The 16,400-nt window shown below is 36.0% G+C and overlaps 1 protein-coding gene across 3 annotated transcripts in view; it reads right to left on the bottom strand.

Moving 5' to 3' along the window:
* The window catches only part of Galnt13 (polypeptide N-acetylgalactosaminyltransferase 13), a 611,901-nt gene that overhangs the window by 518,452 nt on the left and 77,049 nt on the right, over positions 1 to 16,400 (bottom strand). For all 3 annotated transcript variants that reach the window (XM_005068971.4, XM_005068972.4, XM_040745358.1), the window contains one exon: positions 14,443 to 14,682. In XM_005068971.4, coding sequence (XP_005069028.1) covers positions 14,443 to 14,584 — 142 coding nt within the window. In that variant the 5' untranslated portion in view covers positions 14,585 to 14,682. The remainder of the gene's footprint in view (positions 1 to 14,442; positions 14,683 to 16,400) is intronic.

The raw sequence follows: 16,400 nt of genomic DNA, 5'->3' as shown, positions 1-16,400 counted from the left end.
TCCAACTTGATGGAACCACATCCCTCTCCCACCAACCTTTGAATCCTTCATTGATGGAGACAGGCTAAAACGTGTTTGTTCATTGATCTTTGTAGTTTCATTTATAGAAGAGTGGATAATCAAGAATTATTAATTCAATGCGTAAGTCATAAATCCAGAAAAACATGTTTAAACAGCTAAAAAGTTCAGTGCCCTTAGAAGAGCTTAAACTACAATCTAGGTGAATAGCAAACAGGATGTGATGCTGGGAATAGTTGTGATGGACAGGAGGGTTAATGACTACACAGAGAGAGCACACCAAGTCACATGAGTCAGGAGCTACAACCAAGGTCTCATACAATGAAGGAAGGATCCAATAAACCACCAATGCTAGATTCCACTACGGAAAATTCTATCAGAAAAGAGTGACACCTAGAGAAGAGCATTTGTAGTTTATTTTGATGTGAGCAGAACTTCAAGTGGGAAAATATGACAAAGAGCAATGTACTCCAAAACATGGCTAAAGTTTATACACTTTCTTTGTTTTTTGTTTATTTGGTTTACTTTGGTTTTTTGTTATGTTTTGTTTTGCTTTGCTTTTTTAATACAAGATTCTTTTGTGTAGCCTCAGCTGTCCTGGAACTCACTCTGTGACCAGGCTGGCCTGGAACTTATAGTCTGCCTTTGCATCCTGAAGGCTGACATTAAAAGGGTGTTACACCACCACCTGGCAATGTTTACATAATTTCAGTATCTCACTTTTTTCAAATAAGGGTAAAATTTTTAAAATGTATTCTTAAATTTTTTTAAATTTTTCATACAACTATTGAAGCTGTAATGGTGGGCCATTAGATTGTACCTGCCACTTTAAAAGAAAAGAAAAGTAAGAAAGAAATAAACTGCTGTAAACTTGGTGGTTTGGGGGCTAAGTTCTGGACATCAGAAGTCGGGAATTTTGGTGTCATATCCACTAATTATGGAATTGGGATATGTGTAACCCACTGAGAAAGCACCTCCATCATTAGCAAATCATATTTGCAAAGACCCCATTTCCAAATAAAGTTACTTTCTAATTTTCCACTGTTAAAGGAATTTTTGTTGAATACTATTCAACAACATTTACTTAAACCTGTGGCAAATTTACTTGAAATTGGGAAATTCCCACATAGTGATGTATTGAGTTTTCATTACACTATAAAAGAAATCAAGCTGTTTTCAGCTATTGGCAAAACAAATATTGGCAAACTTTATGTTTTCTTGATCTGTTGGACATGTTTACATGTAACCTTTGCTATCTGTAGATGTCTAGTTGCATGTTAAAATGATTCTCTATGGTGGAGTGTGAATTTGGAGACAAAAGTTGAATTCTTGCTCTGCAGATTCTTCTTTCATGACCATTTTAAGGAAGCAATCATAGGGTTTCTTCCTTCAATCTAGCATCTGAAGTGCCGATCAAAGCAAAGAAAACAATCATTAAACAATCAGAGTAAATAACACACCAATATGTCAGATCAGGAAATATTGGTGGTTAACAATGAAAGGCAGGGACGGAGAGGTGTGAGAAACACTGATGGTGTGTCTTTGAGGCAGCATAAAGTGTGAGGAGATAAAGATGATGAAAATGTGAAAGCAACTACATTACCAAAAGAAAAGTTAGCAAAGAGAAGGTCCTGACATAATGAAAACACTGATGTGATCCAGGAGTAGTAGTCAGGACACAGGAGTGGATTGAGAGAGAGAATTGCAGGGCATATAGTCACAATATCTCCAGGGTAACTGGCATGTGCTAGGGGATTTGATCAGTAAAAGGCATACGTTTGAAATTTTGTATTCTTTGAACACAAAATATATATAGGATTTGTGAATATTGCTAAGGATAGCAAAGATTTGGGGATTAAGCTACTGGAGTATAACACCTGTTAGAAACTAAAATAGAAAAGATCACTAATGGAGAAGTGTGTGGTGAAAGATCAATAGTTTAATTTTAGGCAACGGATACCAGAAATACTTTTAGAAACCCCCAAAAATGTATAAAATAAAGCTTGGCTATGATGTTGAATAATTAGAGCAAAAGAGATATATAAATGTACAATTTGTAAAATTATGGCATGATACTTTGTAAGATCGAAATGAATAAAGATAAATGTACAATTCTATGGGATTGATAAGTAGAATTTTTGTTGTGTGATAGTTTGTTTGTGTTCTGACAAATAAAGCTTGCCTGAAGATCAGAGGGCAATGATAGACACTAGTTAACCATAGAAGTTGGGTGGTGGTGTCTTATGCTTTTAATCCCAGAACTGTGGCTCATGCCTTTAATCCGAGCACGGGAGAGGTGGAAACAGGAAATGATAAGATTAGGTGGAGACAGAATCTTAGCTCCTGTTGTTCTGAGGATGTAAAGAGGTAACATGTCACTGGTGACTGCTCCTCTATTTCTCTGATCTTTCAGGTTATTTCCCTCATATCTGATTCTGGGTTTTTATTGAATAAGTTTAATTAGATTAATCTTTCAAATCCAACTTTGTTGTCTATGTTGATTTTAGTAGCTAAACTAAGACATGGAACTAGAACTTGTCAGGAAGTCATAACATTAGGAGACTCTGACAGGCATATAGAGTGGTATCAGTGTTCCACGACAAACAAGAAATAGTGACTACTTCACATAAAATTAAAGGCAAGAAAAATAATGGTCTATAAAGGAGGTTGGATCAAGTGATATGAAGTCATCATCTTCAAAGGGGCATTTCTGGTCATGTCACTTTGGAAAGACTGAGTAGTTTTATAAGAAGAGATACTTGTAGCTGAGGCACCAACCAGTGGTACAGAAAATTTCCATAAGATAATTCTTAATACGTCCATAGATATGCTAGAAGATGAAGAAATAAAAAACAAAGTGCTCTGAGTTCAGGGCTTGGCACACAGTTGATTCTGAACAAGTGGAAGCTCTGATGACAGGGATGATGTTGGCTAAATGTAAACAATCAATTGAATCAAGAGTGCCAACTTCTGGAGAATAATTGTCAGGTTCCAGGAAGCTGCTATGCAGCGCAAATTACTCTCCACGTAAGAAATAAGTAGGAATGTCCCAAACAGCTAAATTGAAAATGAAAATATATGTATATATATATATGAAACTTTGAAGGAGAGAGAGTATAGTAGAACCATAAGAAATGGCAATAATAATAATAACATGAAGGTAAGGAATTAAGAATTAAGTTTTAACTTTTTTATTATTCCTCTTCAAGTACAAAAGAAAATGTTTAAAAAGTTACAATGTATTATATGGAATAAGTTATGACAGAAAAATTATATTTTTAATATTTCATAAAGCAGGTAAGCATCTGAAACAGTGTGCTGACTAATTTTTGTCACAAAATACATGATTGGAAGGTGGTCATTGGATCGTTTAAAATATTATAAATATACTTTTGAATTGTACATTCTCATATATTAGTAATGGGGCCTGATCAATAAGGTTCTCATAAAAATCACTGAAAGTACCCATAATGCAAAGCACTTATACATTTGAAAACCAGATCTCATAATTTATACTCCACTATAAGGTAGATATTATACTGAACTTTTTTTTTTTTTGGTTTTTACGAGACAGGGTTTCTCTGTATTGTTTTGGAGGCTGTCGGTCCAGCCCAGCCTGGAACTCACAGAGATCTGCCTACCTCTGCCTCCTGAGTGCTGGGATTAAAGGCATGTGCCACCACCGCCCGGCAACTGAACTTTTAGTAGTTAAAAATGCAAGCAACTTATACATTTTATAACAAAGTTATTAAAAGTATGATAAGATGAAATGCTCAAATTTAAAAAATTAAATTTTAGTGCAACACCAGTTTTAGTGTAAAATTCCAAGTTATTTCTCTTCTTTATCTATTAGTATTTTGATTTTTCTTTGTTGAGTATAAATTAAGTGTATTATTAGAAAACATGAACTATTTTTAAAGTTCAGACAGTTGAGTTCATGGAGGCCTTTAGTTGTTGTTGTCTTTTTAAATTTTCTCCCAATGCAATGCTTAAAGATATATACAGGAGCGTTAACATACCTATAAGTTTTGGAAAGTTATTCAATGAATTTTATGTCAATTTGTGTGTATATGTGTGTGTTTATTTAGTATTTACAGGTAGTAATAAAGAAACTGAGGTCATTAAATTAAGAAGGAGTGGAGACAGATGCAGGAGGGGCTGGAGGAAGTGGAGAGTGGTACGAATATGATATACAAGCATGGAATTTTTAAAAATATATCTAAAATTTAAAAAAGAAGTTCAAAAGTAACATTTGCATAACATAATTTACAGAAATTTTGAAATGATAGTTAATAAAATTTTGTTAATTACAAATAACATAAAATTAATTTTAGAAAGTAAATGTTTGTAAAAATCAGTCACTTATGCTATTGATATGATTTCGTTGTGTTATTGCTTTTACTGTTATTAAAGTCCTGAATTTTTACAATTACCTCTTTTACTATGTATAAAATTAATCCAAACCATTAAAGATAAAACAATTTACTCTTTAGAGAAAAAGTATCACAATGAAACTGTCATGGCCTTGGCATGAATAAAGACATTATGAATAGGAAACAAAATAAAATTGTAGATAGACAGCATCAAATATGAAGAAAAGACAGTGTGTTTTGTATGGGGTTAAAGTGATGCATCAGGGATCAAAATACTTGCTGCTCTTCAGAGGAACTTTTTTGGTTCACAGTACTCATAAAAAAGCTAATGAAATTTCTTAAGTCTAGATCCAGGTGAACCCACACCCCTTCTGGCCTCTGTGGTCACGAGGCAGGCACATACATACAATGAATCACACACATGTAATAAGCACATTTCCAAAAATAATGTATTTCGTTGTATCAGAATTCAAAACAATTTCTTTTTTGAGAACATATATTTTTAAAAGGACAATAATTAACAGAATTAAAACATGACAAAATAACTAAACAGTTCATAAAAGACTACAAAATAAAACATAAAAAGATATTGAGCATTGTACAGTTACTATAAATAAAGCAAATAATAAAAATAAAAATGAACTACAATAGCACAGATAAATTGGCTTAAAGTTAATACACGTCACCATGAATCACTGGCAAGGGTAGGAAGATCCAGAGCACTCCCATGCTGCTGAGCAGAACAGAAAGCAGTCTTAGAAGTTGTGAAAACAGATTGGCATTACCTCACAGTTAAACACACACTTAGCATGTGACTCAGCATTTCTACTCCTTGGTATTTTTCAAGGAGTTATGAAAACATATGTCAATACATAGACTTATACATAAATGTACCAGGATTTATTCATAATAGTAAAAAAATAACGAAATCCCCATTAAGTGAAAGGATAAACAATTGCTTTCTGTCAGTAAGCCAGAGTTTGAATTACAGTGGATGCCTCACACATAGGTCTTGGGCTCTTGATCTCCAATGTCCAGCTGTCAAGATGGAGCCTGTAGAGGAGGTGTTTAGAGAAAAGGGCAGAGCACTGCTCAGTGGATATTAAATGCCGATGTAAAAGGCTGATGGCCCTGGGTGCTCCCCTCATCTGTTCTAGCTGAAGATATAACAGCCTCAGTCTGGAGTATAAAACAACAGTCTCTCATTTTAAAACCAAGAACCTAATCTGTCAGTGAGTTGACCCTAGATTACCAGGAGCTAAAACAAATAAACTCCAGTTCTAAATAAATTATCCTGTGTCAGGTGTTTGGTTTGATGAAACCACTGATTACGCTCACCACTGTCTTCGTCTATAAAACCTAATGATGTGCAATGGTAGTCAGGCATAAGAATTGACGGAAACAATATTCCACTCTTCAGATTTCCCAGAATATATAAAACCAATCAATGTTTAGAAAAAACAGATTAGTGAATGTCAAATTAATTGATTAGAACTATTTGGCCATACATGTGCAGAAGAGCCAGGGAACTAATTTTCAAAACTTATCAAAATTAAATTAACCATTTGGATAGATAGCTCAATAACATTATTTGAAATTTTACATTCCTTAGTTGTTCCCAAAGTTGTATTCATTAAGGGATTTCCTCATTTATTAGCATTGAGACCTATTTTATAAATCAAATAATTTATTCTTGATCTTTCCATTTTAAAAGCTTCTGATACAATTTTATCATAATCATCTCTGACTCTCTTCTCTCCATGATTTCCCTGTATTAGTCAAATATCCAATAACTAGACCCTGTTCAATGTCCTTAGTATCACTCCTCTGTGAAGACTGAATCCTCACCCCTACTCCAAATGATATTTCCATTAGGAGCTTCACCGAAAGCAGTATTATCACACACAAAGGTAATGACACTTTCTAAGCATCTGTGTGATAAAAGTACTGAAGCACAAGGTGGATTATGGGAGGGAAAAAAAGACAGTTTCTGAATGATGAATTTTCTAAATTAGGATAAAAAATTAAATAATAAAGATCAATCAAAGAAACCTTTAAGTATACAAAGCTAAGGTTATCCATGTAACAACAAATTTGAAGCCCACTTTATCTACAATAATTCATTTATTTCTTTAAATGATGAACATAAGTCCTATGATCATGAGAATACACAAAATATAAATCAGACCATATACTAGCAATGCTAATTAAGCACTGTAAAGCAGGCACTATCTTCTGTAATAATGGTAGGAAAGATCAAAATGAACAGAATATTCACCTTAGTCACTGGTTTCTGATACAACACGCCCCTTTTATGATACTGAATGTCACTGAATGCATCTGATTTACTTACTGTTATTTTATTGGTTAGTTATTTAGTAGCACCATCTCATTCTCTCCATTCAGTTATCATCATACTTCAAAACCTTTGCAGAAATTGAAGTTATGTTCTTCCTTTTAATGACATAGTCTCCCTCTGGCAGTGGAACCAGTTTGTATCCCTACTGCACAAGAGACCTTGGGGAGCCCATTTCTCCACTCTCTTAGCTTAGATCAGAAGGGAGGGCCTAGGCCATGTCCCAAATGACTTGACAGGTATTAATGAGTCCTCATGGAAGGCCTCACCCTCCCTGGGGAGTGTACTAGGAATGGGATGGGGGGCCATCGGGAGGTATGGCAGGATGGGAGGGAGAGAGAACTGGGATTGATATGTAAAATAAGATTGTTTCTAATTTAAATAATATATTTTTAAATAATAAAAATGACATAGTCTCTTCCTAATTTTGCTATCTTTATTTTGTCCTTATACATACCACTGCCTGACACCATAGGATGGGTATCCTGACATTCTATTTAGATAATTATCTTTTCTTTTCTGACTGGCAAACATGAAAACAAGAGCATGTCTTCTGGGCATTTCACTGTTGATGTTTGCCTGTATGATGGTCGACTGGTTTTGCAAGAGAATGAATCCAAGACCATAATGTGCTAGGCATCTGGACACTAAACCAAACCTGCATACAGTACCTTCTTTGTTATGATTTTATCATTAGCTCTGACATAAACCATCCCTCAAACAAATTAAATATATTAACTGATCGTACTTAATAGTAAACATAATGTATTGTAAATCTAGCGTACTATTTGTGGCTAGTGAGGTCATGACTTGTAGAAGACAATCTACTGCTTCCAGTGTCCTAAACCAGTATAACTTTCTACTGCCTTCTAAACATTTACACTCACAAGTTCTCACCCTCACTCAAGAAGCTTCTGATAGAAGTAGAAGGAGGAATTACAGAGAGCCACAGAAAACAATTGGCTCTGAAATCCTATCCCATCTTGGTACAAATGCAACATAACTCCTGCAACTAAGGCTCAAAGCACATCCTAGAAGAGATGATGTAGAGATTGTAAGAGGAAGATGATAGGAAAGTCTACTGTGAAATTGTGCCTTCTGGCTCTGATGATAAAGCACTCGCGGTATCCCAACAACATGACTGCTGAAAGAAGAACTAAACAATTCGAACAGTTAACATTCTGATGTAGATGGGAGAAACCACAAGAGGCTTCTCCCCTATGTGAAAAGCTATACGCAATTGATACTACTGAAAGGGGAGATTTAGCCTCCCAAGGGATGAAAACCTCATTGACTTTCCAATAATGAGTGATCAGTCTAAAAATACAAACAATACAAGCAACACTGAACAGACTCAGCAGATTATATTGTTATGTTTATTTACTTATATGCATATTTAACAGCAATGGTTATAGAACAGGCCTTGAATTTAGGAGGGAGTGGGGAATATAGATATGGAAGAGTTAGTAGTGGGATAATAATGTAATTATACTTTAAATAAATAAAAAAGAAAAATAAGCAATTGCATTTTAGTAGTTTACTGAGGTAAACAATTAGATGAAATTTACCATGGTTTATGAATGAGCTTTGGGAGCCCATTCCAAATAGAGGGATGCTCTCTCAGCCTGGACACATGGGGAAGGGCCTTGGTCTTGCCCAGGATGAAATGACAGACTTTAGAAATACCCCTTCCAAGGAGAGCCTCACCCTCCCTGGGAAATGATGTGGGGATTGGGTGGGGGGCTGGGGAGCTAGCTGGTGGAGGGACAAGGGAGGAAGGGTGGGAGAGGGAGATGGGACTGACATGTGAAATATTCATGTTTCTAATTTAAATAAAAACATATATTGAGAAAAAGTATTCATCTATGATATATACAGTGTGGTGAATTAGAACTAGAGAACCTAGCTTTCTTTTGTTTTGAAAAATTGTTTTTCATTTTACATATCAACCCCAATTCCTCCTCCCTCCCCTTCCCCTTCATCTCATCCTCCCCTTCCCATGCCCCATCCACTCCTTGGAGGGTGTAAGGCTTTCCTTGGGGAGTGAACAAAGTCTGTAATACCAAGGTGAGGCAGATCTAAGCCTATATCAAGGCTGAGCAAATTATCCTACCATAGAGAATATGCTCCAAAATGTCAGTTCATGGTCCTCATGCCACTGCCAGCTGCCTCTCCTTAACAGAACAAGCCAAAACACTGTAACCTGCATTCAGAGGGCCTAGTTAGGTCTTGTGCAGGTTTCCCAGATGTCAGTCCATAGTCCCTGAGCTCCCACTAGCTCGGGTCATCTGGCTCTGTGGTTTTCCCCATTGTGCTCTTGACTGTCCATTGTTCAAATGGTTCCTCCTCCCTCTCTTCAACTGAACTCCAGGAGCTCAGCCCAGTGCTTGGCTGTGGGTCACTGCATCTGCTTACATCTGCTACTGGATGGAGGAAGAACCTAGTTTTTAAAATATCAAAATTAAATTTTATAGAAAGAAATATTTGTTCTCAAGAGTTTGCAACATGAACAATTTAAATGAGTTAATATTCTATTAGTTATCATCTAATTTGAATGGTTACATAAATAGATAAAATTTAAATTGCTAATTATGTAAATAAATAAAATGCCACTACTATTGTACTATATATTTGATTGTAGCCTTCTAAGTGTCTATACATGATTAATACACACTTTCTAACAAGTTTCAATAACACCACTGCCACTAAGGACATACTAAAATTCATTTCCAATCTGTCATTATCCTAGCTTTCATTGTAAAATATAGTACTTTTTTTGTATCTTGTTGAGTTTTGATTAATTTGCTGATTTCATGGATCTTTACTTTTGAACATTACTTTATTATTTCTGCAATCACCTCACTTCCAACTTTCATGCAGCAGAATAACTTTCATGCTTTAAGATCTTTAATTCTGAAAGAGTTTGTCAAGCAATCACTCTTTCTACTTTAGAGTGAGTAGCTAAACTAGTAGGCTAGAATGTGTGATTCTGAAAGACAATGGTCCATTGGATTAAATTTATACATGACTCAAAGCATAGTCCAATACTTAATGGATAAAAGAATTGCATCATTCGTTCCAGTTATTTTTAACTATTTCTTTTATTTTTTGAGTTTCTAACAGAAACACATCATTTCCCCTTCTCTTTCCTTCCTGCAAGCCATCCCTTATATCCTCTTTATGTCTTTAAACTATGTCCTCATTATTATTTCATTAATTATTGTTATATAAAATTACATATATATATTTAAATGTTACTTGTATCTTTGTTTTTAGGGCTGACCATTTGGTACTGGATAACCAACTGATATGCCCTTCCCTGGGAAACAGTATTTATCTGCTCTCAGTATTCATTAGTTGCCTGTAGTTCTATATCTAATATTGAGGTGTCCTGGTCTTTATCCCATTCACTTTATAATGTTTATTGTTGTTGACCTTTCTCTGTTTAATTTAGGAAGTTATGTTGTTGAGAGTTCATGAGTGTATCATTTGACATTAGTAGGAGACAGAATATTACAGCAAGCTCACTAATCTTCTGACTCTTAATTTTTTTTCTTTCCTGTCTTCCATAATGTTCCCTGAGTCATAAGTATGGAAACTGCTTTGTAAATACATCCTTTGGGGCTAGCTTCTAGAACTCTGCATTTTGTTTCATTGTAGTTTTCTATAATGGTCCCCATTTGTTGTAAAGAGCAGTTTTTGATGATGGGTGAGAACTAAACTTTCCTGTGAGTATAACAACAAATATTTAGAATGTTTTTAGAGGATTATGCTAGCTGTAGGTTCTCCATGATGTCACTAGCCCTTGGTAGATGGCTAAATTTCCAATACCAGTCATAATTTTCTTTTAGCCGAGCTGGTCTTAAGTCTAATTAGAGAGGTATTTATTGCCACAAAGGTATGGCTGCCCCTATGGTAGCCATAGGATTATCCTGTCATGCATGTCATTGCTGTGGTACATAGTATCATGGTTTCGAAAAACTGTTGGTTGCTTTCTTCCTTTTGGAAACTTGTGATACCATGAAAGCTAGTCCTTGTGTAGGAGGATTTTAGGTCCGTTTCAGATCAAGGGCCTCTGGATCCTGTGTGTGAAGTGCATGGTGTCTTTAGCAATATGGCCTTACCTTCCATGTCTTTGAGTCAACCAAGAGCAACAGCAATGACCTATAATATTTGTGGAGTCTCTTGGAAAGCCCTCACCAACAACTCAAGTGAGGATGTTCCATGTATGCTGCTGTTTTTTGTTGTTGTTATCTTTGGCTCTTGGAGGAAACATTGTCAGTCCAGATGAGAAAATTTCATTTAAACTACTCATCCATACCTATACAAAGTCTTATAATTTGCCTTCTGTTTTTTGCACATATGTCCTTAATAGCTAGAATCTTTATGGCATTTCCAGAAACCCTTACTGTTATTTTGTCCATTTCTACTTCTGCATTTATCATACCTCTCTTCCTTTTTAGGGCACCCACATTCTTTCCATTTCCCATGCCAGATTTTTTAAGTAACAGCACCTCAAAAGCATTACAGATTTTGATCTATACTTTCTCAAATTTACTTGGTATTTAAGATTTTACTTAATATAAAATTTCCTTAATATTAAAACTTCAGAGCCATGTCAGCAATGGTAAATGTTCAGGAAAAACTTTCCTAGGTATGCATCAGCTGCCAGCCATGTGAGGTTAGTAGGAAGACTGCCTTTTATAGGTAATCGGTCTTCAAAGATACCACATATTTCAGAGCTATTAGGTTTCAATGAAACCTGGGACAAATGGCTGGGGAACCAGGACTCTGCAACAGGTATTGGTAATGTAGAGAGAAACTGGAGGCCAAAATCCTACCTCTCAGGTAGCCATTTGTCCCTGGGTTCCTGGAGACCTATGAAGCACCTTTATCCTAATCCTAGACTATCTAGTTTCTAAAATCATAAAAAGAAATAAATTTCTATTGTAAAAGCAGCACCCAGTCTATCTGTGTTGTTAAAGTAGTCTTAACGTACCAGAAAAAAATGTCTTATAAATAAGTCAATGTTCTCTAAATAAGTCTCAGAAAAAGTATTTTGCCTTTCAGCATCATGTTTCAGATTTGGAGATTTAATACTCTGAACTAAGAACATAAATCAGCAAAGTTGCAAGTTTTTAATACTCGTAGAAAAGACCACTGTGGCTTTGCTGAGTTGGTTATAGTATTTCTTTGTGACCAAACTAGATATCTCCACTGGACAAATGGTAGAGTAAGCATTCTGTGCTGATACCATACATCAAGCCGTCTTCCACTTTCAGTCAAACAGCAGCTCAACCACTCCAGCAAAGATGCCGAGAAGGCTAATTCTAAAGTTTTCATTAAAGGTCAGGCAATCCATGCCTTGCTCATTCATCAAAAGTGGGACTCCTGAGGTCTCCCCGCTGAATAATTGTGGAATAAAGGATTAAAATACACATAAACTATCTAAATGGAAATACAGTGATCACTTACACAGCACTCTCTCTCAATTCTCTGTAAATTCAAATGTACACCAAAAGGTACAGATACATTTTGAAAGGAGGAAAATACTCATAATCTTGCCAACTGAGCAAGATCATTTTAGTAATATATCCAAAGCATGCAGAACTAAAACTAATTTTCATAAATACTTTATTCTTTCTAAGTTTACTCCAGTTGAGTAGTGCCAATTAAATTGCATTTATCAGAGTATTTTGACTAAAGAATAGTCTTCAAATTGAAGAATTAAAAGTATATTACACCAATTAAGAAATTAAAATTTTTAATTCAGTAATTTATAGATTTAAATATTCAACTTAAACTCAAGGGTAAATGTTTATTTTGCATGTATATAAAATATGTATTATTATTAAGCATGGAATCCATTATAATTCAAGGCATGGAACACCCTTGAGCCCATTTTGAAACTGTAAGTCACATTTGCTATGAATACTTCAGAAATATACATATGTTACACAAATTAATAAAAACCCAGAGACAGATATTGGAGTTCAAGCTGAAGGTCAGCAAAGCAAAGCAGTCAGCCACTAGCTCTTACTGAGAGGGTGATCCTGCCTTCACGAATCCTCACAGTACAATGCTCTCTCCATGAGTCCTCAGAGACAATAGCTCTCCCTGTCTGAACACTATATCTCCACATGAGACCTTTTTGTTCTTCCTTTTATACATCCCTAGTGCAGGGATTAAAGGCATGTGATCCCAAGTGCTGAGATCACCTTTGAATGAGCTGTTTCTGTTTAGGACTGGATCTATTTCATGTAGCTCAGGGTGGCCTTACACTAACAGAAATCCATCTGCCTGTCTTTAAGTCCTGGGACTAAAGTTGTGTGACACCACCACCTAGATATATCTATGACTGGCTAGTGTGGCTGCTGGGATTAAAGGTGTATGGTTATATATTATTTATGCTATATTACAGCTTGCCTGAGGATTCAGAAAGCAAAGTCAGCTACAAGCCATAGGCACATACCTTAAATCCCAGGATTTAGGATTAAGATGTAGATGGATCTCAGTTAGTTCAAGGCCACAATGAGCTACAAGAAATATATCTAGTCATAAAGAGAATAGCTCACACAAAGATGATCTCAGCACTTTGAATCACACGCCTTTAACCCCAGAACTCATGAGAGGTATTTAAGTCAAGAACAGGGTCTCAGAGGTGTCATTTATTCTCTAGCCACATTAAGGATAGGAAGACATTGAAGTCTCAGGATTCTCCAGCCACACTGAGGTGAGCATAGCAATCTGGGATTGCAGTCTGAGGGAGAGGTTTGCTTTGTTTTTTGTTGTTGTTGTTGTTTTGTTTTGTTTTTTGACCTTCTGCTTGAAGCTTGAACCCCAATATCAGTCTCTGGATCATTTATTTATCATACTACAAAGGTGTGTATCACCACAGCCTGACCTCCATGGCTTGTGACTAGCTTTGCATTCTGAACCTTCAAGCAAGCTTTATTAAAGAGTAAATAATATATCACTACGCACATATGTTGTATCTTGATATCATGAAGAACAGAATAAAACAAAACTGTTTGCAAACACCTAAACTCATGCCTTCCTTGATAAATCACCACTTAAAACACATTGTCATATTTGTTTATAATTTGCTGCTTTCTAGTCATTGAAACTGGTCCTTAGAGAAGAAAACACTAGACAAAGTAACTTTGTAATATATCTAAAATTATTTTTTTCCTTTTACTTGGAGCTAACATTCTAGTGGCCCACAAGATGAATGTGGTCACTAATGGATTTTGACTTCACAACTGGGTCTTAAAGCTGCATTAGAAATTGGGTCATTGTCTTATCAAATTTATTTCCACTGTGTACAGTCCCCACCTGTCTCATTCCAGTATCATTCCCTTTCTGTGTTATATGCTTGATCTTTAAAGATGATCAGCTTCTTGGAGCCTAGACTTGAAATTCTAACTAATCTGAACATTATTTCTCAAATTACTCTTTCTATAACATCAGAGGACCTTGGAATGGCAGAGACAGGATGACATCTTAGAGTTTAGATACCTTCTGTCATTTCTTCCAAAAAGACAGGGCCACATGAATATAACAACTTCCACATGTTTAAATGTGCATGAACAGTTCTGTTAAAATTCTCTTCCAACTCAGTAAAGCCAAACTCATCTAGTTTAAGGTTTTCCTGTTTTGTCACACACCAGCCCCTCTTTCGTCATGAACACTCACCCCTCAGTGCAGGCAGCAGGGATCTCTCCTTCTTGTCATCACATTTGTTACACTCACTGAAGTACAGGAGTAGGAAGACATCAACAAGGACCCACATCAGCGAAGTGGCGAGAACCACCTTGCAGTAGACAAATCTCCTCATGCTTGATTTCTAGTGAACACAGGGACTAGAGACGAATATTCCTGAGATAAGTCCAAGCCACAGAGGTGAACTCCAGGACAAAAGCAGGATACATCCCACTGCATCAGAACAAAAAAAAAAGAATTGTTATTATGATGCAGGGAGGTTTTGCAAAGAGGATCTAGAATACAAAGTAAATGAATTAGTTCATGCTCCCAGATATCCAGCATTGAGGTCTGCAAATGCCCAACTTAAAGCCCCTCAGGTTTTAACATGCTAGGTAGCTAAGATTCTAAGACATGGTCCCTGAGGTCTCACTGCACTGCTGAGTGGTATTTTGACAAACTATTTGATATCTTCAAATGATGTTGACTTTACACCTTATCATGCTGTCCTATATAACACTAGGATATCACGGAGCATACTTCAAGTTTACCGATAGAATTCTTTTTTCTCTCTCTCTTCCTTTTCTTTTTATTTAAAAAAAAGCTTGTTTCACATGTCAATCCCAGCTCCCTCTCCTTTCCCTCCTCTCCCATCCTCCCCACCAGGCCTCCCAGTCCACCACCCAGTCTCCATAGGGAGGGTGAGGCCCTCCATGTTGGATCTCCAGAGTGTGTCATTTCCTCCAGGGCAGAGCCTAGGCCCTCCCCCAAGAGTCCAGACTGAGAGAGCAGCCCTCATTGTGGGATGGGCACTCAAAGTGTATTTGTATGCCAGGGATAAATACTACCCAAGGCCCAATAGATTACCTAGGCCTCCGCACTGACACCCTGCCAAGCCAATATGGTATTGAAAAGAAATCATCCTGAAATAACAATGTTCCACAGAGGCTAAGGGCTGATACTTACATATGAGTAACTCTGAGCCTGTCAATTGATAATACTTGGAGACCTTCCCTGTCTCCGTTTTTTTTCTAATCTGTGAAATAAGCATAACAATGGCTCATCTAAAGATTTTCTAGGATTAATTGTGGTTAAGTTTACAAAGGGTTTTTTGTGACAATCATCAGTTAGCTGGGTGGTAGTAGCAGTTGGACATGCCTTTAATCCCAGCAACTGAGACACATAGATAGGCAGACCTCTAATTCAAGGACAGTCTGGTCTACAAAGAGTTTTAGGAGCAGGGCTACACAGAGAAACCCTGTCTGAGAAAACAAAAAAGGAACAAAGATTTCAAAAGGGGATCCTAGTTGTGCATTGTAAAAAGAAAAGAGCTACAAATCCTGAAAGACATGCAAAAATATAAATTAATGAATTATACATATTTATTTATGCATATTTCATTGAGAAATAACTATGTAGCTAGTTTCTGTATATAAAACGCATCAGATCAAAAGTAATCTGGTATCATTTTCTACATAATAGCATCAAGTATGGATCTGAATGGCAGTGGTGATGGAGAGGAACCGAGAGGAGTAGAGACAGGAGAAATCATAAACAGGATATATTATTTAGAAAAGAAATCTATTTTTAACAAAAGGAAAAAACTTAGCAACCAAGTAAGGAGTGCTTGGTTAGCATGAACAAGGACTTAGGTTCAATTTCTAGTACCAAAAAATAAAAGAATAAAAATCTAGTAAAGTATAAATTGTTAGATTTAAGATAAATAACATTGTTTTGGCAGAGATACTTTAAGTAAATAATATTAAATACAAAGATAATTTATATACTCCAACAAAGTATATTTTCTAATGTAAAGAGCTCTTTCAATTTATGTAACTGATTAAATAGAATAAGACAACAGAAATGTTGCTTGTGACAACCAATGAAAACTAGTCACACATTCAAATCAACAATGTGAGAGTTAAAAAATAAGTGGAGCAAATATTCTTTTT

The sequence above is a fragment of the Mesocricetus auratus genome, unplaced genomic scaffold (assembly GCF_017639785.1).
Source record: "Mesocricetus auratus isolate SY011 unplaced genomic scaffold, BCM_Maur_2.0 Super-Scaffold_100004, whole genome shotgun sequence".
NCBI classification, from domain to species: Eukaryota; Metazoa; Chordata; class Mammalia; order Rodentia; family Cricetidae; genus Mesocricetus; species Mesocricetus auratus.
The sequence above is the reverse complement of the archived record's forward strand: the minus strand, read 5'-3'. Positions and strand labels throughout refer to the sequence as shown.